This window comes from Littorina saxatilis, linkage group LG16 (genome assembly GCF_037325665.1).
Source record: "Littorina saxatilis isolate snail1 linkage group LG16, US_GU_Lsax_2.0, whole genome shotgun sequence".
NCBI classification, from domain to species: domain Eukaryota; kingdom Metazoa; phylum Mollusca; class Gastropoda; order Littorinimorpha; family Littorinidae; genus Littorina; species Littorina saxatilis.
This window is the reverse complement of record NC_090260.1, coordinates 24,431,058-24,455,057: the sequence shown is the minus strand read 5'-3', so window position 1 is coordinate 24,455,057 and position 24,000 is coordinate 24,431,058. Positions and strand designations below refer to the sequence as shown.

Sequence of the window (24,000 nt, the reverse complement as noted above, 5' to 3'; positions counted from 1 at the left end):
CATTTAGTCAAGTTTTGACTAAATGTTTTAACATAGAGGGGGAATCGAGACGAGGGTCGTGGTGTATGTGTGTCTCTGTGTGTGTGTGTGTGTGTGTGTGTGTGTGTGTGTGTGTGTGTGTGTGTGTGTGTGTGTGTCTGTCTGTCTGTCTGTCTGTCTGTGTGTGCGTGTGTGCGTGTAAACTACTGGACCGATCTTTATGAAATTTGACATGAGAGTTCCTGGGTATGATATCCCCGGACGTTTTTTTTCATTTTTTCGATAAATACCTTTGCTGACATCATATCCGGCTTTTTGTAAAAGTTGAGGCGGCACTGTCACACCCTCATTTTTCAATCAAAGTGATTGACATTTTGGCAAAGCAATCTTCGACGAAGGTCGGACTTTGGTATTGCATTTCAGCTTGGTGGCTTAAAAACTAATGAATGAGTTTGGTCATTAAAAATCGAAAACTTGTAATTAAACTTTATTTTTCATTAAACGATCCAAAAACAATTTCCTCTTATTCTTCGTCCTTTTCTGATTCCAAAAACATATACATATGTTATATTTGGAGAACAAACAAGCACTAAAAATCAAAATTATGAAAATTATGATTAAAATTAGCTTTCCGAAATCGATTTAAAAACAATTTCATCTTATTCCTTGTCGGTCCCTGATTCCAAAAACATATAGAAATGATATGTTTGGATTAAAAGCAAACTCAGTAAGCTAAAAAGAATAGACATACAGAAAAGCGTGTTATCTTGCTCAGCGCGACCACTACCGCACTATTCTGCATGGCTTGTGGATATCACTGCCTTTGCCACTAGCGGATGACTGACGAAACTACGAGTATGTGGTCTTGGTGAAAAAAGCAGTGCGTTCAGTTTCATTCTGTGAGTTGGATAGCTTGACTAAATGTTGTTATTTCGTCTTACGCGACTTGTTTTGTTTTGTATCTGCCTGCATGCGTGGGTATGTGCTATGTGATTTTGTTTTCTCAGTCCATCAGTAGGCTACATGTAGTGTATTTGTTGTTTTAGTGATAATGTGATAATGTGTATACACATTTAGGGCTGTTTTTCAGTATTACAATACAATACAATACAATACAATGCAATACAATACAATACAATACAATACAATAACTTTATTAATCTCTAAAAGAGAAATTACATTGCTGAGCGTTTGTGTCCGTAATAATAACATACATAAAACATTCAAAATAAACATTTGTTCTTTGTCCTGAGAAAATATAGCACATTGGTTATCACATAAGAAAGTATATTAAAAATAAATTAACATGCATTCACCATCAACAATGCACAAAACATGTTCTGTTTGATTAAGGGTATTCAGCTGGTATTTCCTTGTTTTTACTACCTATTTTATTCATGTTTTTATTACTTAATTAGTGGAAGAATCTGTTGTAATGTATGTTTGATGGTGTATGGTTTTAATCAAGCATTGCTGACTATGAATGTAGATGTAAATGCTTGTATATATAACTGTGTTTGAATTTTAAATGTGTCAAGCGCAAAGAGCATAATTGTAAAGTTATGATGTTGCGCTATATAAATGCTCATTTATTATTATTATTATTATTATTATTATTATTATTATTATTATTATTATTATTATTATTATTATTATTATTATGTGCATGCGTCTGTTTGTCCGTCTATCTGTCAGCCTGCCCTTCTCTCTGTCCGTCCGTCACACTGAATACATTTGATCTGTCTTTTTATATTTAGTCAAGTTTTGACTAAATATTTTAACATCGAGGGGGAATCGAAACGAGGGTCGTGGTGTATGTGTGTCTGTCTGTGCGTGTGTGTGTGTGTGTGTGTGTGTGTGTGTGTGTGTGTGTGTGTGTGTAGAGCGATTCAGACTAAACTACTGGACCGATCTTTATGAAATTTGACATGAGAGTTCCTGGGTATGAAATCCCCGAACGTTTTTTTCATTTTTTTGATAAATGTCTTTGATGACGTCATATCCGGCTTTTCGTGAAAGTTGAGGCGGCACTGTCACGCCCTCATTTTTCAACCAAATTGGTTGAAATTTTGGTCAAATAATCTTCGACAAAGCCCGGACTTCGGTATTGCATTTCAGATTGGTGGCTTAAAAATTAATTAATGACTTTGGTCATTAAAAAACTGAAAATTGTAAAAAAAAATAAAAATTTATAAAACGATCCAAATTTACTTTTAGCTTATTTTCCATCATTTGCTGATTCCAAAAACATATAAATATGTTATATTCGGATTAAAAACAAGCTCTGAAAATTAAATATATAAAAATTATTATCAAAATTAAATTGTCGAAATCAATTTAAAAACACTTTCATCTTATTCCTTGTCGGTTCCTGATTCCAAAAACATATAGATATGATATGTTTGGATTAAAAACACGCTCAGAAAGTTAAAACAAAGAGAGGTACAGAAACGCGTGCTATCCTTCTTAGCGCAACTACTACCCCGCTCTTCTTGTCAATTTCACTGCCTTTGCCATGAGCGGTGGACTGACGAAACTACGAGTATGTGGTCTTGGTGAAAAAAGCAGTGCGTTCAGTTTCATTCTGTGAGTTCGACAGCTTGACTAAATGTTGTTATTTCGCCTTACGCGACTTGTTTTGTTTTGTATCTGCCTGCATGCGTGGGTATGTGCATGCGTCTGTTTGTCTGTCTGTCTGTCAGCCTGCCCTTCTCTCTGTCCGTCCGTCACACTGAATACATTTTATCTGTCTTTTTACACCCCCGGTATAGGGGTGTGTATAGGTTTCGGTCGATGTGTTTGTTTGTTTGTTTGTTTGTTTGTTTGTTTGTGTGTTTGTGTTCGCATATAGATCTCAAGAATGAACGGACCGATCGTCACCAAACTTGGTGAACAGGTTCTATACATTCCTGAGACGGTCCTTACAAAAATTGGGACCAGTCAAACACACGGTTAGGGAGTTATTGGTGGATTAAAATTATACAAGGACTTATAGAGGGACATCTTAATGGTCAAAGGGAAATAACCATTCTCACTCAGTCACTGCCACCAACTGAGAAGGTTATTTCCCTTTGACGGGGGTGTTTTTCCTACCTCGGAGGAATTTCTTGTTTTTTTTGCGCATGAAGGTGCTATAGCGTACGGACTCTTAATCTTTTTAGGTGACAACAAACAGACAAACAGAGACAGGCAGAAACACAAAGAAATATAAGCCAGGACTGACGAAGTCGTGATCGAGTGACGTCACAAAGTGTAAGCTGTCAACAAGGGACATAACTGTGATATATCTATTGTCTCCCTTTCACCCCTAACTCCGACCCCGACAGTGCTCACCGCTTTATTTGCAGCACTGTTACACTTGTGTATTCATAACAAATGTATCTGTATGTGTTGCTAGGAAGGTGTATGCATGTACTGCGCTGCCATCTTCCGTACTGCGTTGTGAAACGTGGCGCAACAACTCACAAGACTATGAGTCCAGTACAGTCAGTACAGTCAGTACAGTAAGTACAGTATGTACAGTATGTACAATACGTACAGTAACAGTACAGTACACTGAAGTCCTGCCTCCGTTTTGAAACGTGCCGAAAAAAATCATGATAAGACTAATAGTTGTTTGTGTGTTGTGTGTGTGTGTGTGTGTGTGTGTGTGTGTGTGTGTGTGTGTGTGTGTGTGTGTGTGTGTGTGTGTGCGCGTGTGTGCGTGGGTTAACTTCTTCTTCTACCCTCATGGTCTGAAATTCCAGCTGACACTCATGTTTTGTGCACGAGTGGATTTTTACGTGTATGACCGTTTTTACCCCGGCATTTAGGCAGCCACAGTGTGTGTTTACATCAACAGTACAGTAACAGTAAGTACTTTCTTTGTGACTTCCTTGTCATTTTATTTCGCGAATCATATATATATATATATATCACGTTCTATTCGCTCGCCAATGCTACTATTTACCACTCTCTTGTCAGAGATATGTAATCTGACAATAAATAAAGCATGAGAATGCCACTGACGGAGAAACGCATTCCGCAGTATGAACAGTACATTCGTTATAAAGATTTATACCGACGCAACGTGGTGGACCGACAAACAAGCGAAACATGTTGCTGAAAGTTATATACAGTCGACCCTGTCGACCAAGACCACCAAAGAGACCGACCAACAATGGTCGCAAGAGACAGGTGGTTGCTATCATAAGGCAAAAAAAAAAAATTGTCTGTTTCTGGTAACATGGCTAAAAAAAAAAATAGGGTCGGTAGGTCGGGATTTTTTTTTTTTATTTTTTTTTTACCCCAAATGTAGACCAATAAAACTAACTTTAAAAATCGCGCAAAGAGACTGGATTCACTATACATAGAGACAAGACACTCAACACATTTACAAATCGTCAGCGGACTTTCGTTTTCACACGTTTTTGTTGTTCATTTTCTCACCCTGTCCTTTACCACCACACAAAAAAAAAAAATTGGGAAAAAAAAGTTTAGGGTCGGCGCCGAAATTTAGGGTCGGTCGGGTGACCAGAAACAGACAATTTTTATTTTTGGCCTAAAGTGAATTACACTTAACAAAACTCGTCGAGGATCCCAGGGCATGATCGTTGTGCACACACGGTCGTTATCGAGAGGTGGTCGTTATGCTATGCCGGGTCGACTGTAGTTACAACGACGTGTCTGATTAAAAGCCTTTTCTTGTAAAGGTTTATTTTCACCACCGCAGATTATGCTATGCCTGTACCATTTGCCTGTAGCAATTCAATTCAATTCTCCGACCGACCTTTTTTTTCTACTGAGGTTTGGTATGGGCCCAAGTGTAAGGGATAGCAAAATCTTGAGTAAAGGCTTGGATACATTTGTGGTGGTGCAAATAATTGCTTTCTCGAGAAGGATGGTGACTTTACGGTGTTATCATACTGACACAGGCTTACAACAGTAACCTGACGATATGCCGAAAGTACTAATGAAATATAGAAAAAAAAATACCGAAAGACATTCTGTCCAAAGAACAATATGCCACGACGGACGAACGGCAATGCGATTCAATCTCAGGAATACCTTTTTTTCCCCTCTAAATATAGCAAACTCCGCGCTCAAACGGAAGCATACATAAACTTTGTCTCCGCATTTCATACAAATGAAAGGAAAAGAAAAGACAAGGAACCTGAACGGAAAAAAAAGCCTGTTGGTCTTTGCTGATGCCTGATGTCAAGGCAAAACAAGTGCTAGCTTTGAACAACGGTCCTTACATCAGTTAGAAAACCAACAACAACTTATAATCAACTTCATCTTGAAAAAGCCAAACACAATCATCTGCTGCAAAGGCTGAACAGAATGGCGTTAGGCATTAGCGAGATCCAGTAAGCGGTACGTGTAACAAATACGTGTACGTGTAGAAATGACGTTACTTATTGAAAGAAAGCACTTCCATGCTCATATCTAATGCTTCTCACTGCATGCTGTGTTTTGTGTACACGCAACGCATACGTGCCCAAAATTGCATTCGAATTTGTATTATTTGTAAAAATGTTACGATTCAATATGATGAAAACATGTGCGGGAATGCCTTCTCTCTTCGGTGCACCAACACTCATATTTTAGTTCCTGGGAACAGCACATACAATTCCGTTATTGCTTACCCTGCGCCTTTTCATTGTAGTAAACTGTACTGAAATCGCATAGATGGAATGAGCTAAGAAAACCCAAGCAACAACAACAACAAAATAACAGAAAAAAGTAAACACTGTCGAGCTCTATAGAATCCATTCCGCACGTCGTTTGACGTAAAAGTTACAATCGATCACGCTACACGTAAAAGTACGCGTTCTGTAAATTGCATGTTCTAGACCTGCCTATTTTCTACGTTTCACCTTGGTTTGTCACACCGATCATTTCTTGAAGTTATGGCTGCCAGTCAGACAATGATAGACTAACTGACTATGAGTGCGGTCCTCGCCAGGGTAAATACATCCCCTGTCTGTCACGATGCGTTGTGCTCATCAATCTCACTGCCTGGACAACATGCACTTTGTTGGTCTCAAGTGAAGGCAGGTTTAGTTTCACATAGTACGCTATAGTGACATTATATGACTACTTTGGTGAAGAGCTGGGACAACACTATCTGTTTGGTCTCAAGTTAAGGCAGATTTAGGTTCGGATAGTACGTTATACATAATGTGAGATCATTTGTTATTTCTAATATGCTGACTGTTAGAAAATGATAGCAGACATGTCGAGAACATGGATTATTAGCATGAGCCGGAGGCGAATGCTGATATAATTTTTTAGGCATGTCTATCATCATTTGCTAACAGTCAGCATATTAGAAAAAGCGGTTTTATTACCATCTACTTTGACCAAAACAAGTTTCGAAGCGACGCCGCGAATTAAACAGAACAGCCGCAATAGGAACTGGATCGTTATATCTGACTGTGCCTGTCAGTCAAAGCATTCTCGTGACCTGGGTCAGCCAACCACTCACCTGACGTGATGAATATGCACATGTGAAATGCGTTCACACAACAATCTCACAAGATAAACCATGTTGAACATGCGTTTCAGTTTCTTCGATTTTTCTTGTCAAACAAAGAGCGACAGATTTATAATAGACGCCAGAGAGAAAGGAAATAACGTAAAGATGTATTTAACGTAAATTGAGTGACGCAATTTCATTTGAATCTTCAAAACGGTGACAATGACATTTTTAAGTGAGCGAGTCGCCATTGCAAACGCAGAGGGTGGGTGGTGCCTTGCCGTTCTGTAAAGCACCCACCGAAAAAAACTGGCTTTTCGTTCATTTTTAAATAAGGGGTGTATTATTTGACAGTATTTTAAGTGTCATCTTTAGAACAAACCACTCTCATATTGTTAGTTCCAAATTTACTTTAATTATTAATTTTGTATTAATTATTTTTTATTAAGGAGAGAACCAGAATATCAGTTACAGATGCACCCACCGAAAAAAAACTGGCTTTTCGTTCATTTTTAAATAAGGGGTGTATTATTTGACAGCATTTTAAGTGTCATCTTAAGAACAAATCACTATCATAGTGTTAATTCCAAATTTACTTTAATTATTGATTTTTTATTAATTATTTTTTATTAAGGAGAGACCCAGAATATCAGTTACAGATGCACAATCCCCCCCACCCCCACCCCCACCCCCCCCCCACCCCGCTGCTGGTGACATTCAGCATATGTAAGTGTTACTCTGGGTCTCTCCCTATTTGTCGGGTAAAATACCCCTAGCTCCAGCCCTGTTGTGCATCTGACTGATTGAGGCAACTAAATGAGTTAGTGGGGCCCCTAGTTGAAACGATTGTTCAAATTTGTATACCAACATATCATTTGGTGTGCTGTTAGAAGACACCCAAAGAATGTAAATTCCAGGGGGGGGCAAGCAATTTTTGTCCTTTGGTAAATTTTGTTGCTAGGCAACGGAGTGCCTAAACGCGAACAATGTCAAACACACAGTTTGGGCGTTTTAACACATATAAACTATAATATAAGACTGAATAAACATAATAACTCCATATTATTGGGTTGTTGTTGTCTTTTTAATGCCTTTAAGTGAAAAAATAAATAAAAGGTTGAAAAATGAGCGAAAAATCATATTTTGGAACCTTTGGGTTAGGCTATATTTGTAGGTGCTCCCAAATAGAGACAAAAGAAGGTAAATGATAAGCTTGAATTGACCAGGGAACACACCAAAGCTTTGGTGATATACAGGTGAGCCCAGGGACCTAAATAATGTGTATATATCAATGTTTATATCAACGCGTTACTTAACAGTGTGTGTTCAGACTGAAGCAGTGAAGACATGGCAAGCGGCGTGAGTAAACACATGGACTGGAGCCTGTGCATCTTTTGCCAGAAGGACACAACAGAAAAGCTGATAAATCCCACCGAAGAAAGCTACAGCTCAGCAGAGAGACATTTAAAAGGTTTTAAAGCAGTTGGAGCGTTTCAGTCATCACTGAAAATAGACAAATTCAATGATGGGTCAGGAAGAACAAGTCGTCCTACTCAGACTCCGCACTGGACATAACAGACTAAACCATCATATGGCCACAAAGCTGAAGCTAGTTCCCTCCCCCCTATGTCTGTGTGGCAAGAATCAGACAGCAGAGCACATCCTGCAGGCTTGTCCATACCACAGTGCTCTGAGGGACACCACCTGGCCAGAAGCTATACGGCCTCAAAGAGGACTTGGAGAGGACAGCACGTTTCGCCCTGCAGTCCGGACTGACGATATAACAGCGAACGACAAGAAGAAGAAGTTAGCCAAACATGGAGCTAGGTGGCACAAGAACTGCCGTGCTATCTACAACCAAAGAATGTTGGACAGAGCTGAAAAGAGACGGCATAATGAAGCTGAGAAAGATGAAGGCGAGACAGGAAAGAGATCACGCAGAGAGAGTGGGCAAGTTTCTCCACAAGAGACCTGTATGTTTAACTGTGGCAAAACTGGAAATCTTTCTGGAGGTTCTACATACCAGCTTAAGTCACATATTCGGGAAGCTGCTTCGAAGATTGACCCTCAAGTTGACAACAAGTTACGTCTCACGATGTTGGGACTGGCTCACATCGCCAGACGAGGGTTTTGCACTTCAGGTTAAGCCATGATAAGATACCAGATTGAGCCGGTTGAAACTAGCTGAAAGGCTGCTGCTAAGGTCAAAGCCACTGTCAGACCCAATTCACCTTAACAGAGTACCGGTAGCCCTTTTCAGAAATCAGAACAAGTCTACTCAGATGACGAAGAATCTGAAGCTGAAGACAGCCAAGACCAACTGTGGTTTGTTTGCAAGATTGTATGTTGGATGTCAGGCTAGAGGAGGAGACCTTGATGAATTCTTTCAGCACGAAAACCAGTCATTCCCTCCATCAATCTCAGATTCTGGAGAATTGCGCCACGGCAACAAAAGCGATCTCCTGCACTGTTTTGAGAAAACTCATGACCCAGTACTCACTGAACCACAAGTATCAGCTGTTCTCATTGATGGTGCTGCGCTGGTGCACATTCTGAAGCCACGCCAAGCACAAACATTCCAAGAGTACAGTGATGCTGTCTTTTTAGCATATGTCCTGGTGTGCCTGTCTAACGCTGATCGCGTTGACATTGTTTGGGACTGTTATCGTGACAACAGTCTGAAGTTATCAGTGAGGAAGAAACGAGGCTCTGGCATGAGGAGAAGAGTGAACGGAGACGTTGCTCTGTCACGCAATCGGCCAGAATTCCTATGAAACAGTCAAAACAAAGAAGAGCTGTTTCATCCTGTCTGAAAATCTGAAGCTCGTCAAGGAAGACGGGAAAGTGGTCATTGCAACACAAGGTGTGGACTTTGTTAGTTCTAGTGACATTAGTGAGGACCATTAGGAGCCAGGCTGTCCCCTTGTTCACACATAGAGGCTGACACCAGACTGGTTGTAAACTGTTCTGACCTAGCCAGAATGAATCACACTGACGTCATGATCAGGAATTTAGACACTGATGTAGTGGTGCTTGCAACAGCTCACTCACTACCATTCCCTCCATGGTAAAACCTGTGGGTGGCATTTGTGCTGGATCCCACTATCGTCTTCTGCCTATTCACGACTACGCCCAGAGAAATAAGCAGCACCTCTGATGTTTCATTCTCTGACTGGCTGCGACACTGTGTCATCTTTCTTTGGTGTCAGTAAGAAGAGATGCTGGGAAGTGTGGATGTCTGATCCAGAATTCACAGCTGTTCCTTTGGGTGCTTGCATCACCGGACAAGTTCAGCCAGATTGAGCTCTTTGTCTCGTTGATGTTCAACAAGACCAGTGTTTCCGACAAGGTGAACGATGCCAGAAAACACCTGTTCACGAAGAAAGGGCGCATGCTGGAAAACACCCCACTCACTCAAGCTGCTCTTCTTGAACACACGAAAAGAGCGATCCTGCATGCACTCATCTGGAAGGAAGCTCTCATTCCGCAGCCAGAGATTCCAGATCCTGCAAGCTGGGGCTGGGAAGAAGTTGATAGAACTTATTCGCCTGTTTGGACATCACTTCCAGATGCATCTAAGATCTGCTCTGAACTAGTAAAATGCAGCTGCAATAAAGGTTGTAGAGGTCCGTGTAGCTGTGCCACAGCGGGTGTCCCCTGCACTGCTCTTTGCTTCTGTGATGGCTAATGCCAGCGTGACTGAAAGACTGAATTCATGAACCGGTTATGCGAGTAAATCGCTATGGATATAGAAGAAACTATGTTTACAGGTTTCTTTTTCAAACTCTGGCATTATGCATGAAATGCATTTCTTTGTTAACGAATAGTAGAAATACAGCTTGTGTACAGTATTTGTAAATAGGAGGGCCTCTACAACCTTGTTGAGAATTTATCTGTAGACAATTGACCGGACAGTATATTTTACATCAGTATGTAGTGTCGTAGTGTCTGTCATCTGTCTTTGCTTTAAAATAAAGCAGAATCATTAACCCATTCCACAAAGATAGCAAATAGCAAGAAAATATTTGTCATTTGCATAATTTTAATAGTCAATGTGCAAGCTTGCGATTGTTACTAGACGGTACCGTTCTTGAAAAGAAAACCGATTCAATTGTATATAATTATAAAACGTCAATAGCCAGTGCAGGGGCGGATCACATCATGGGGGTTTCCAAATTTCTTAAAGGGACAATTCGACGACGCGAAGCGTTTAGTTGTGTGCGCGAAAATGGAGCAATCTGGTGCAATCTGAGCCAAGAAACTTCCCCTAATACACCTTCAAAAAGTATATTTAAGAAGACAAATTAGATTACCAATACAAGGAAAATTGACCGATTTGGTGCAACCTGAGCCAGCAAATTACCCAACTACTTTCCGAAACCGTCATTTAGAAGACAGAGGCCAGCTCCTTGGGGGGGGGGGGGGGGGGCGGGGGCATGCCCCCCCGGAAAATGTTGATACAAATCAAGGAAAATGGAGGAATCTGGTGCAATTTGAGCCTTCAGTTTCTCTTTATCTTTAAATGTATTTTTTTAATACTTTTTTTTAGGGGGGGGGGGGGTCCGGAAACCCCGGAACCCCCCCCTGGATCCGCCCCTGCAGTGTGTTTATTGTCCTGATGTTAGAAACATGGTACAGGCAAACATAAATGTTAATTCAAAGGTAAACTAAACTCTTAGTTGCAAAGAACTGGTGTTTTGAATGTTCACCTTCTGCAAAAGTGCGTTTTGAGGGTATGCTTACTAAACAGGTCATATTTTCGTTCATAGACCATTTAGAAGTTGCCCCTCCCTGGCATTTGGATCCTGAGAGATGTCTTTTTAACTGTATAAAGTATCATGTTGGTATACCAATCCGAACAATTCAGCCCCTATTCTGCAGCTAGTCCTAGCACTAAGTGACTGATGAATCGATTGCCTGATGATGAATGAACATAGACTAGTGCAACACGAGTAAGTCGGAGTGCCTGTCCCCTGCCACCTGAGAGAAATAACCAGCAATGGATTAACCACGCGACTTTAATCTTCACACAAAGATGCTCGCGGCATGCTTATCTGTTCCTCATTCTCATTGGCATCTGATAACCACTTTCACAAAAATCATCACCATATGAGAAGTTTTAACCGCACAACTCTCAGTTACTCTTGTTTGTTACGTCCCTTTGTGTCTTAGATTTAGAGAGAACGACAGTAAACTTGGTTTTGACAGATAACAAACACACGCATGTATAGACAGACAGGCAGGCAGGCAGACAGACAGACAGACAGACAGGCAGACAGACAGACAGGCAGTCAGGCAGGCAGGCTGACAGACAGACAGACAGGCAGGCAGGCAGACAGACAGACAGACAGGCAAGCAGGCAGTCAGGCAGGCAGGCTGACAGACAGGCAGGCAGGCAGGCAGGCAGGCACACACACATACACACACAAACACACACCCACACATACGCACACACACACACACACACCCACTCACACGCATACACACACCCACACACACACACTAACACACACACACACACACACGCACACCCACTCACACACATACACATACTCTCACACACACACACACACACACACACACAAACACACACACATACACACACACACATACACATACACACACACACACACACACACACACACACACACACACACACACACAAGGAAACAGAACATAGCCAGTCACTTTCGTTTTATTTTACAACACAAAATCCATGGGGAAGTCGTGCATCTGTCATGTGAACATCAGCACACATAACAGTAACTCTTAGTGTACAGCAGTCGTGATGCAGACAGACGTGTTTAGGTTACATGTAATTTGTAGCGTCGAACAAGGATTTCAATCTTAAAAGTCTTGAAAAAAACGAAAAAAACCTACATTTGTTTTGGACAATGAATAAAGACACACCGTCCTGGTGGAAACTTAGAAAATAGTATCTTTTACATTGTTTTCTCTCGGCAAAGATTGCATAAGGTTAAATGTAATTTGTTGCGTCGAACCAGGATTTCAATATTGAAAGTCTTAAAAAAGAGAAGCAAAACCCCACTTTTTCTGGACAATAAATAAAGAGACATTTTTCTAGTTGAAGCTTAGAAAATAATATCCTGTACATTGCATTATCCCAGCAAAGGTTGCATAAGGTTAAGTGTAATATTAGTTGCGTTGAACCAAGATTTCAATCTTGATAGTCTAAAACAAGAGAAGAACAAAAATAATTCTGGACAATAAATAAAGACACATTTTCCTGACGGAAGCTTATGAAATAGTATCCTGTACATTGCTTTCGCTCGGCAAAGATTGCATAAGGTTTAATTATATTGTTGCGTCGAACCAAGATTTCAATCTTGAAAGTCTTAGAAAAAAATAGAAAAAAAACCCAACTTTTTTCTGGACAACGAATAAAGACACATTTTCCTGGTTGAAGCTTATAAAACAGTATCCTTTACATGGCTTTATCTCGGCAATGACTGCAGGAAATGTGTCTGTAAACTGGGAAGCTGCAGGTAATTAAGCTGTATGTTGCAAGCAGGACTGCTAGTAATATGAGTTATTTCTAATATGCTGACTGTTAGCAAACGATAACAGACATGTCGAGAAAAAAGCTATCAAGCATGGGCCTTCAGGCGAATGCTGATATCGTTTGTGAGACATGTCTGTTATCATTTGCTAACAGTCAGCATATTAGAAATAACGGTTTTATTACCATGTATTTCGACCAAAAGAAATTTCAAAGCGACCCCGCGAATTAGACAGAACAGCCGCAATGGGAACTTGAGCGCACCTACCTGATTATGCCTGTCAGTCAAAGAATTCTCGTGACCTGGGTCAACCAATCAGAGTCACACACCTGACGTGGTGAATATTCACAGGTCAAATGCGTTTGACACACAACAATCTTACATTTAGAGGTTCACCTAGAATCCGTCCTGATTGGTCAACAAGCCACATGGGGCACTGGATTGGTAATAATGGCTGTTAGCATGAACATTAAAACTCTGCCAAATTCCTCACTACGAAGATATGTATAATGTCATAGCAGTCATGTCATTAGGGCTGAACAGGTAGAGAGAAAGAATAAACAAAGGTTCCACGCCGAATCGCGCTGAAGCTCGCATTTTTCATGATCCGCTTACTTCAACCATTATTTTCAATATCCACTGAGACGAGGCGTGTAACGTATTTATTTCCCCTTTCCTCCGTTTTTGTTAAAGAAAAACGTTTTGTGTGCAGCACTTTGCTTTTGGTCGAATCCAAATCACTCTGTCAGTCTACCTGTGCAGGCGAATGATTATAATGTTTGGCTGTATAGTTTCATGAAAATCATTCGGTTCTGTTAACATTTCATGGCCGTCTCTTGGGCTTGAAAGAAAATCAAGTACAGTGGAACCCCCCTTTTAAGACCTCCAAAAATCTGAAAAAATCTGGTCTTAAAAAGGAGGGAGTCTTAAAATGGGGGTAATTTTACAGAGGTTATAAACAGAAAGTCTGAGAAAACAAATTCTTAAAAAGGGGGAGTCTTAAAATGGGGGTAATTTTACAGAGGTTATAAACAGAAAGTCTGAGAAAACAAATTCTTAAAAAGGGGGAGTCTTAAATTGGGGGGTCTTAAAAGGGGGGATTCACTGTACACAGTTCTGCTGTTGTTCTGCTGTTACCGTAAAGGCAGGTACTGTTGTGTTCTTTCCAGTCTCTGGTATCGGTAAGGAAATTTACTTCCGTCGTATAGAGTAGCAGACGAACTATTGCCCCCGTGTTCAAACGTCAAATACGTCTATGTCTATGTTTATAGAATTTAGAACGCGCACCTAATATTTCTCGGGGTCTAGCAAACCATTGCGCTCATACAGACAACGTTCCAAACCAGAATTAAAAACAAACAAGAAAGGTAGGTTGTTGGAACGTTAGTTATTGACAAAACAATACATTCACAGATATTTCGACCCAACGGTCTTTTAAGTGAACAGACAAACAAATTAATATTCACACAAAACTTATCTTGATAGATGTATCAGTTTTCGCCCACTCTTTTTTTTTCTTCTTTTACCTTTCTTGTTTTTTTATTCTGAATTTTGGAACGTTGGCAGTCTCTTTGTTTTTGGATTTGAAACGTTCCAAACCTTTATATACTCCTGACTATACAAATAAATAAGATTGATGTGACTGACAGTTTTGCGACTTCATGCGATCAGCAGGCCTAAGATTATAAGGGACACAACCGTCGAACGTTGAAGAAAAAGAAGAACATGCAACTGCAGCGTACTGGGGCCAATATTCATCGTGGTCGACGAACTAGCAGACTTTTTACGTTCACAAAAACAAAATACAGTGATGGCGCTGGTATTTTTTCAAACCGGTACGCAAACTTTTATGATGCAAACAGTCTAGAAAAACCCCGGTAGGCAGGTCATTGGAACCAGTGTCCAACTGGTGTTATTGCTTTACCAGCGAAAAAACCACGGTAGTTCTAAAAATCAACCGGTAGGTCGTACCGGCAGCCAATTTTGTTCCGGTATTTTCTCGTTTCAACCGGTATAATACCGGTAATTACCTGTTAACGCCAATACTGACATACCTAGCTATCTGTATACTCTTGCACATGTATGCAAACAGAAAAGAAACGAAGACAATATTTCGTTATAGTGGTTGACGACCTGGTGAACTGCTGCTCTCACAAAAACAGCATCCCTATCTTTTTAAAGTCTTGAACATACAAGTAGAAGCGTGAGCCTACACGATCTAATGTTTCTAGCGGTTGACGAACCACCAGACTTCTGCTATGAGTAAAACGCGGACAAGATACGACGTCAACAGAATAGATACATTCCGGAAATAACTAGTTTCCCCACGTGACATTATTTCCCAAATGTGACCCTCCACCACGAAATGAGTCGCATGTCACCTCGCGCGGTTCTGCGCTAGGCTTACTATAAGTCCGGGGAGTGTCTGGTAACAGTGTGAGGGTCACCTTAGTCACAGGCTTATAACTCAAAACAGTTTTCGCTCTTTTCTAAAACGGTTTTCACCACTGGATAGAGCATAAAAAACTCTTTAAGAAAATGTACAAATATAAAAATCATGCAAAGGTGACATGCGACTCATTCCGTGGTGAAGGGTCACACATGACATCATAGGCCAGTAACTAGCGAGAGGGCGTGCCTCAAACACGTGTACAGGAAGCACATGACAAAGTTGGTTTGCGCAAATGCAAGGGTACTCACTCTTTCAAAACCCATGCAAACTTATTTCATAAAATCGTCTGTTATGTCAACAGTTTTACCCGGCTGTGTTTCGCAATTCTTTCACATTGCAAAAATCATTGAGTGTCATGATAAGCTTCTGGGACCTGTGCTCCCTGCAGAACTTTGTGACGACCTCTCGCACCGCCAAGCAGCTGTGATGGCTTCCCTCGCAGAAGAACTTGAGACACTCGTCAAAAAAGTGCAGAAGTGACGCTGTGCTCCCAAGGAACGCGTGCTTCACCAGGCAGGTCCGGTAGAAGTATGACGTCATCAGACTTCCGCAGTAACGTATGGCCATGACGCGGTTTTCCTCGGGGCATGTCGATAGTGTGGCTTCTGGGTATTCACACATTCTCTCTGACCTGGAACACAGACACACACATACATACACACTACGCAGGAAAACAAGCATGTACGAACGTACGCGCGCATACATGAACACACGCACGCACGCATGCACGCATGCAAGCGCACGCAAGCACACACACAGAGACGCAGGGAAACACATACACACACACACACACACACACACACACACACACACACACACGCACACACACACACACACACACACACACACACACAGAAGCACGCATGCATATAAGCACGCACGTACACGCACACACACACATACACACATGCAAAACATACAAAGTAGCAATTAAGGTACCGGCAGGATGACAACACCAACGTAAAACTCTCAAGCAAATGGGTCTTACAGCTTCAAAAATATTACAAACAGAAATACTGACATCCGTCCCTTTGCACAACACATGTCCAACAAGTGGCAGGATCGCAACTGCTGTTCCGCAGCACAAGTGTTGTTGCTGTTTCTGCAGTCTCTAATTGTTAGATGTTGACAGGGAAGGGAACGAACATGAATACACGTTCACCAATGGAAGAGGTAGCCTAAAAGTGACGTTTCCTATACGTCTCACAAACGGCGCTCTTATTAAGACACATATCCATGGGTACAAATTACATTTGGTCGAGAGAATCTACACATGAGACAGCTCCCCTCTTCCTTCACCCCCATATCTTCGATTGCCAGACAAGATTTTGAATGAACCTCCCAGACAGACTAAAAACTAAACATGTGGATCTCAGGCAGCTGGTGAGCTTACGATCCTGAGAGGGAGACCTCACTGCCTTGAAGCAGGGTGTAGTGGAGAGCCACGGTCCGGGCCGAGTTCAGCCGCAGTCGTTCGGCCATGAGAGCGTACTTCATGGGACGGTCAGTGGCCTTGCCGCACAGCGCGTTTTCTGACCCGTGGTCAGCGTTCCACTCCGTGTGCCCTGGAACCTGCACCGTAAGACAACCTAAATGTGTGTGTGTGTGTGTGGGGAGGGGGGGGGGGGGGCGGGGGGTGCGTGCGTATGTGTGTACGATACAAAAACAGTACTGATCAATCAATCAATCAATGAGGCTTATATCGCGCATATTCCGTGGGTACAGTTCTAGGCGCTCTGCAGTGATGCCGTGTCAGATGAAATTTTATACGGCCAGTAATTGCAGCCATTTCGGCGCATATTTACCTTTCACGGCCTATTATTCCAAGTCACACGGGTATAGGTAGACAATTATTAACTGTGCCTAAGCAATTTTTGCCAGGAAAGACCCTTTTGTCAATCGTGGGATCTTTAACGTGCACACCCAATGTAGTGTACACGGGGGGGGGGGGGGGGGGGGGGGGGGGGAGTTCGGACACCGAAGAGAGTCTGCACACAACTTTGACTCTGAAATAAATTTCCGCCGAACCTGGGATCGAACTCACGCTGACAGCGGCCAACTGAATAAAAATCCAGCGCGCTACCAACTGAGCTATATACCCCGATCAGAATCCGTTATCTTTTCTGTGTCGCTATCAATTATAAACGGAGCTTATACCCCCATTCCGCACAACTGTTTTAGGTCCCGTTCCCGTAGCGACCAAGGAACGGCACGGGAATGGGAGGGATGGGGAGGGGACCTTAATGGAACGCCAATGGACGTTAACGGAACTCCTTTGAACGGTAGGAACGGTTGGGGCGGGTGAGTTCGGGCTGCATGTTCAAAAGTGTAGCCATTCCCCGCCCGTTCCAAATGAACGGTAATAGAACCTTAACACATCGGCAACGGAACTCATAGGTCGTTAATGGAACTTAACGCAATGGTAACGCAACGCTAGCGCTCTCACACACTGAGTTGTCATTCCCCCATTCCACACATCCGTTCTAGCTTCCGTTCCCAGCCGTCCGCCACTGCGGTCAGACGCTGCTCAAAAATGCCAAAAACAGCTGTTTGCGCAGCGTCTCATTGTTGTGGCAGCCGTCCTCAGGACGGCTGGGAACGGAAGCTAGAACGGTTGTGTGGAATGGGGGTAAAAGCGATGATTCGGAACTGTTATATATATATATCGCACACAACCTGCGGCGATCAACCTATCAACTATTTTTTAACCTCAAACTACTGTTCATACTATGTCAGTTCCCTGCGTCACATAAATCATAGCAGATCACACACACACGCACACACACACACACACACACACACACACACGCACACACACACACACACACACACACACACTCACAAACCAACACACACTCACACACCCACCAACACACACACGCATACGCACACACACACACAAGTCCCCGCACACACACTCACACACCCACCAACACACACACACATACACACACACACACACACACACACACACAAGTCCCCCCACACACACACAAGGACACACACACACACACCAGTCCCCCCCCCAACCACTCACATTTACACCCCCCCCCCCACACACACACACACACCTGAATGCTGATTGCTGGCACGTGCTCACTGTCCCTGTCCCCCAGTGTCATGTCGTAAGGTCTGACCTTGATTCGCGTGCTGCACACAGGGACTGCTGCTAACACCTTTTGGACATAGCTCACTTCACAAAAATAATTGTGACCCTCCACCACGAAATGAGTCGCATGTCACCTCGCGCGGTTCTGCGCTAGGCTCAATATAAGTCCGGGGAGTGTCTGGTAACAGTGTGAGGGTCACCTTAGTCACAGGCTTATAACTCAAACAGTTTTCGCTCTTTTCTAAAACGGTTTTCACCACTGGATAGAGCATAACACACTCTTTACGAACATGTAAAAATTTGAAAATCATGCAAAGGTGACATGCGACTCATTCCGTGGTGGAGGGTCACAGTAGTAGCTGCAGGAAGAGCAACTGGAGCCTAGGACCGGGGCCGAGGGGCACAAGAAAGTCACCAACCGGAGCCTGCCGCAGTGTTTGATTGGTTGAAACTGAGATTTGTAGTAGTAGTTTGTTTGTTCGTTCATGGGCTGAAACTCCCACGGCTTTTACGTGTATGACCGTTTTTACCCCGCCATTTAGGCAGCCATACGCCGCTTTCGGAGGAAGCATGCTGGGTATTTTCGTGTTTCTATAACCCACCGAACTCTGACATGGATTACAGGAACTTTTTCGTGCGCACTTGGTCTTGTGCTTGCGTGTACACACGGGGGGTGTTCGGACACCGAGGAGAGTCTGCACACAAAGTTGACTCTGAGAAATAAATCTCTCGCCGAACGTGGGGACGAACTCACGCTGACAGCGGCCAACTGGATACAAATCTAGCGCGCTACCGACTGAGCTACATCCCCGCCCCGTAGTACTAGTGATTCAATGAATCAGTCCGACCCCGCAGTTTGTTCTCTAACGTTTGGGTGGCGCCTACTTTCGGTTAGTGTACCTCTGCCCCGCTAACTGGTCTTGATGCTGAAGGAATAAGGAAATAATAATAATAATAATAATAATAATAATAATAATAATAATTGTCAGTAAGTACTGGTGTCACATGACTGATGTGAACCAGTTGATTGGCTAATGGCGATGCGCTAAAACTGTTAGCGCACTCTTGGAGTGCGCTAACTTTTCCACAGAGCGTATTCTTACGCCCTTTGCCTAAGCAAGACTGTGCTCTCATCCTCAGAATTAATTAATGACATGTAGCTTATATTCTCCACAATACCAAATGACCATAAATTCCCTGCTTCTCAATTAAAGCAGAAGTGGGTTTTTTCTGACAGATTGCATGTGCCTGTGCCACAGTGCCACTGATCTAAAAATAGAAGCCGCTGTGTTTCATCTAATTTTCGCCGACTTGCATAGATTCTTCTCATATGCCGTGTTAGTGGCATGTAGCTTATCATCCACATTACCAAATGATGAGTTAGTATAAAATTCCCACCCGCTAGCAGAAAACACAAGTGTTATTCCGATAACGTACCAGCTAGACCAGTTTGGAAGACTGACTCGATCGACTCTGTCATACGTAGCACTGACTACACTGAAATACGACTGCATCAGTTCAGCAAATGAATGGTTTCCGAATTATTATTTCAAGGCAAGAACAATCGTAATCGAAAACGTGTAGGGTTCAGAACGTTCTTACCATATTTATATAAGACTTATTACCAGCCTGCCTCGTGCGTGCAGACTCAGTGCAGACTGCATGCAGTGGTTTGATTGCCCTAGCAGACGACATAAACCCCGCTCAGCAAATTAACATGTTGGGCAAATGTGAACGAAAAAACGATGGGGATATAATACGTGTAGGGTTCAGAGCATTCTTACCGTTCATATTTAGTACCAAACTCCCCGATGAGTGAAGATACCACACGAGAAACATGCCACATTTATTTTGAAAATGTGCCGCTTTCCGTCGACCTTGGCAAGGGGCAAAACTCTGCACAGTCAATTTGTCGAAGCTCGATGAAGGTTTCGAATCGCAAATTAAGAGCACAGTCCTTTCTCCGAGTTTAAATGAGGTCTCTATGAAAGATCATCACTTTTTAGCTTAACGATACACTGGAATTTACCAACAGAAATTAAAACAAGAGTTTGCGTGTGACGAAAGCACGACACACTTGAGACAGCCCACACAAAAGTAGATCCAGTGACACAAACCTGACCACACAGTTACGCCTATCCAAATGCGCGTTGCAAAATGTGCGTTTTGAATCTTCTTTTTTTCTCTGACGGTACTGACAATATCGTTATTGAAACAATCCCAGTGCACTAAGGAATTTATAGAGCAAATCTCGAAAATAATTATTGAACTCAGCGCTATGCGCTTCGTTCAATAATAAATTTTCTCGATTTGCTCTATAAATCCCTTAGTGCACTGGGATGTCTCAATAACTTAAATAATAATAATAATAATAATAATTATAATAATTGTCAGTAAGTACTGGTGTCACATGACTGATGTGAACCAGTTGATTGGCTAATGGCGATGCGCTAAAACTGTTAGCGCACTCTTGGAGTGCGCTAACTTTTCCACAGAGCGTATTCTTCCGCCCTTTGCTTAAGCGAGAGTGTACTCTCATCCTCAGATTTAATTAATGACATGTAGCTTATATTCTCCACAATACCAATGATTAATTCAAGACCATAAATTTCCTGCTTCTCAATTAAAGCAGAAGATGTTTTTTTTTCTGACAGATTGCATGTGCCTGTGCCACAGTTGTCACTGATCTAAAAATAGAACCTGCTGTGTCTAATTTTTCAGTTTCGACTTGCGAAGATTTCTCTCATAATTATGCCATGTTAGTGGCATGTAGTTTATTGTCCACATGACCAAATGATGAGTTAGTATACAATTCCCAGCAGCTAACAGAAAACACAAGTGTAGCAGCAGAGACGGTAGCAGCTAGATCAGCACGTAGCAGACTACACTGATATACGACTGCATCTGTTCAGTAAATGAATGTTTTCCGAATTATTATTTCAAGGCAAGAACAATCGGAATCGAAAACGTGTAGGGTTTAGAACGTTCTTACCATATATAAGACTTATTACCAGCCTGCCTCATGCGTGCAGACTCAGTGCAACGTGACGAGCCATTTTTGTTCAGTTTTGAAATGAGACTCAATGCAGTAGCAGACGACATAAATCCCGCTCAGCAAATTAACATGTTGGGCAAATGTGAACGATAAAACGATGGGGATATAATACGTGTAGGGTTCAGAGCATTCTTACCGTTCATATTTAGTACCAGACTCCCCGATGAGTGAAGATACCACACGAGAAACATGCCACATTTATTTTGAAAATGTGCTTTCCGCCGACCGTGGCAAGGGGCAAAACTCTGCACAGTCAATCTGTCGAAGCTCCATGAAGGTTTCGAATCGCAAATAACTAAGAGTAAGAGCACAGTCCTTTCTCCGAGTTTAAATGAGGTCTCTATGAAAGATCATCACTTTTTAGCTTCACGCTTCACTGGAATTTACCAACAGAAATTAAAACAAGAGTTTGCGTGTGACGAAAGCACGACACACTTGAGACAGCCCACACAAAAGTAGATCCGACACAAACCTGACTGGTCACACAGTTACGCCTATCCAAATGCGCGTTGCAAAATGTGCGTTTGGAATCTTCTTTTTTATCTGGCGGTACTGACAATATCGTTATTGAAACAATCCCAGTGCACTAAGGGAATTATAGAGCAAATCTCGAAAATAATTATTGAACTCAGCGCTATGCGCTTCGTTCAATAATGAATTTTCTCGATTTGCTCTATAAATCCCTTAGTGCACTGGGATGTCTCAATAACTTAAATAATAATAATAATGATAATAAATGAGCATTTATATAGCGCAACATCATAACTTTACAATTATGCTCTTTGCGCTTGACACATTTAAATTTAAAACACAGTTATACAAGCATTTACATCTACATTCATAGTCAGCAACGCTTAATTAAAAGCATACACCATCAAACATACATTACAAAAGATTCTTCCACTAACTAAGTAATAAAAACATGAATAAAATAGGTAGTGAAAACAAGAAAATCTAAAAACAAAGAGACTGCCAACGTTCCAAAATTCAGAATAAAAAAACAAGAAAGGTCATTCGTTAGAACGTTTTTTGTTCATTGTAATTTGTCAATAACAAACGTTCCAACAAATTACCTTTCTTGTTTGAAGGAATAAGGGACGGAACCGAACAGGCATATTTGAGAAAGGAATTAGAAGCGAGCGAGCTTCACAAGCTTCGGTCCAATTTGGGCTCATGAGCGGTTTTGAAAACCGTGGAACCTATAACTAAGCCCAAACTCTTCGCAATAACGTAGATGTTTTTTTATTTCTTATTTTTAATTGCAGCGCAACGAGATAAAGCACTATCCCAATCTGACTAACCTAGAATCATCCTAAACTCAGGTCAAAATGAGTTACTTCCCTTCGGGTCTCTGCGCGTGGTAATTATTCATCCTGTCAGAGAGACCTGAGCGATAGCATGGACCGATGATTATCAGAATCAATCAGAATGACCTAGAATACGTTCGTTATCGTGGTGTTGTTTCTATTGGTGCAGATCACGTGCACGCTTGCGCTACGATCTTTATAAAAAAGAAAAAAAACCAAGAAATTCCTCCGATAGGAAAAACACCCCCGTTGGTCAAAGGGAAATAACCATTCTCACTGCCACCAACTGAGAAGGTTATTTCCCTTTGACCATTAATATGTCACTGTTAATCTTAATCCACCAATAACTCCCTAACCGTGTGTTTGACTGGTCCCAATTTTTGTAAGGACCGTCTCAGGAATGTATAGAACCTGTTCACCAAGTTTGGTGACGATCGGTCCGTTCATTCTTGAGATCTATATGCGAACACAAACAAACACACAAACACACAAACAAACAAACAAACAAACAAACAAACAAACACATCCAGTGAAACCTATACACACCCCTATACCGGGGGTGTAAAAAAAAACTCCACTATCCCGTCAAATCAGGCACACTCACGAGTGCAAAGTAATTCACCGTGCCGAAGGCACAGAAAACGTTAATATTTCAACGATACTGAAATCACTGAGATGTTTAAAAACCCATAACAACAGCAACAATCTTTTGTATCCAAAAATGTATCGTACGCGTCTTGAAAAGCACATCAGACATGAATTCGGGGACGCTCAAGACAGCGAAGTGTGTCTCGGTGTCGAACGGACAGAACATGTTAAAAGGTCAATGATACTGAAAATAAGTACCAGACTTCTGACATAACATTTTTGTTAGCTATAACAACAACACAAACACAAGCAAAAAAAAAAAGCAAAAAAAAAATCTGTTGAGCCGAAAATGCATCATCAAAGTCTCAGAAAACGCACAGCATACCTGCATTCCGGGACGTTCAAGACAGCGAAGTTATTCTCCGTGTCGAACGCGCAGTAGACGTTGATGCCTCGCCAGGTCACGTGTGTGCTGTTGTCCAATGGAAACAGGACATCATCCGTGTTGTCCGCGCTAGGCACAGCGTTG

At 41.9% G+C, this 24,000-nt stretch overlaps 1 protein-coding gene across 2 annotated transcripts in view; it reads right to left on the bottom strand.

Annotated features, from left to right (window-relative positions):
* Window positions 1–12,118: 12,118 nt before the first annotated feature.
* The window catches only part of LOC138950665 (uncharacterized), a 25,031-nt gene continuing 13,149 nt past the window's right edge, over window positions 12,119–24,000 (bottom strand). For both annotated transcript variants that reach the window (XM_070322376.1, XM_070322377.1), the window contains exons 6-9: window positions 23,857–24,000; window positions 18,484–18,562; window positions 16,806–16,984; window positions 12,119–16,043 (exon numbers count right to left, since the gene is read on the bottom strand). The exon at window positions 23,857–24,000 is cut by the window's right edge and continues 14 nt beyond it. In XM_070322376.1, the coding sequence (XP_070178477.1) occupies window positions 15,716–16,043; window positions 16,806–16,984; window positions 18,484–18,562; window positions 23,857–24,000 (730 nt within the window). In that variant the 3' untranslated portion in view covers window positions 12,119–15,715. The remainder of the gene's footprint in view (window positions 16,044–16,805; window positions 16,985–18,483; window positions 18,563–23,856) is intronic.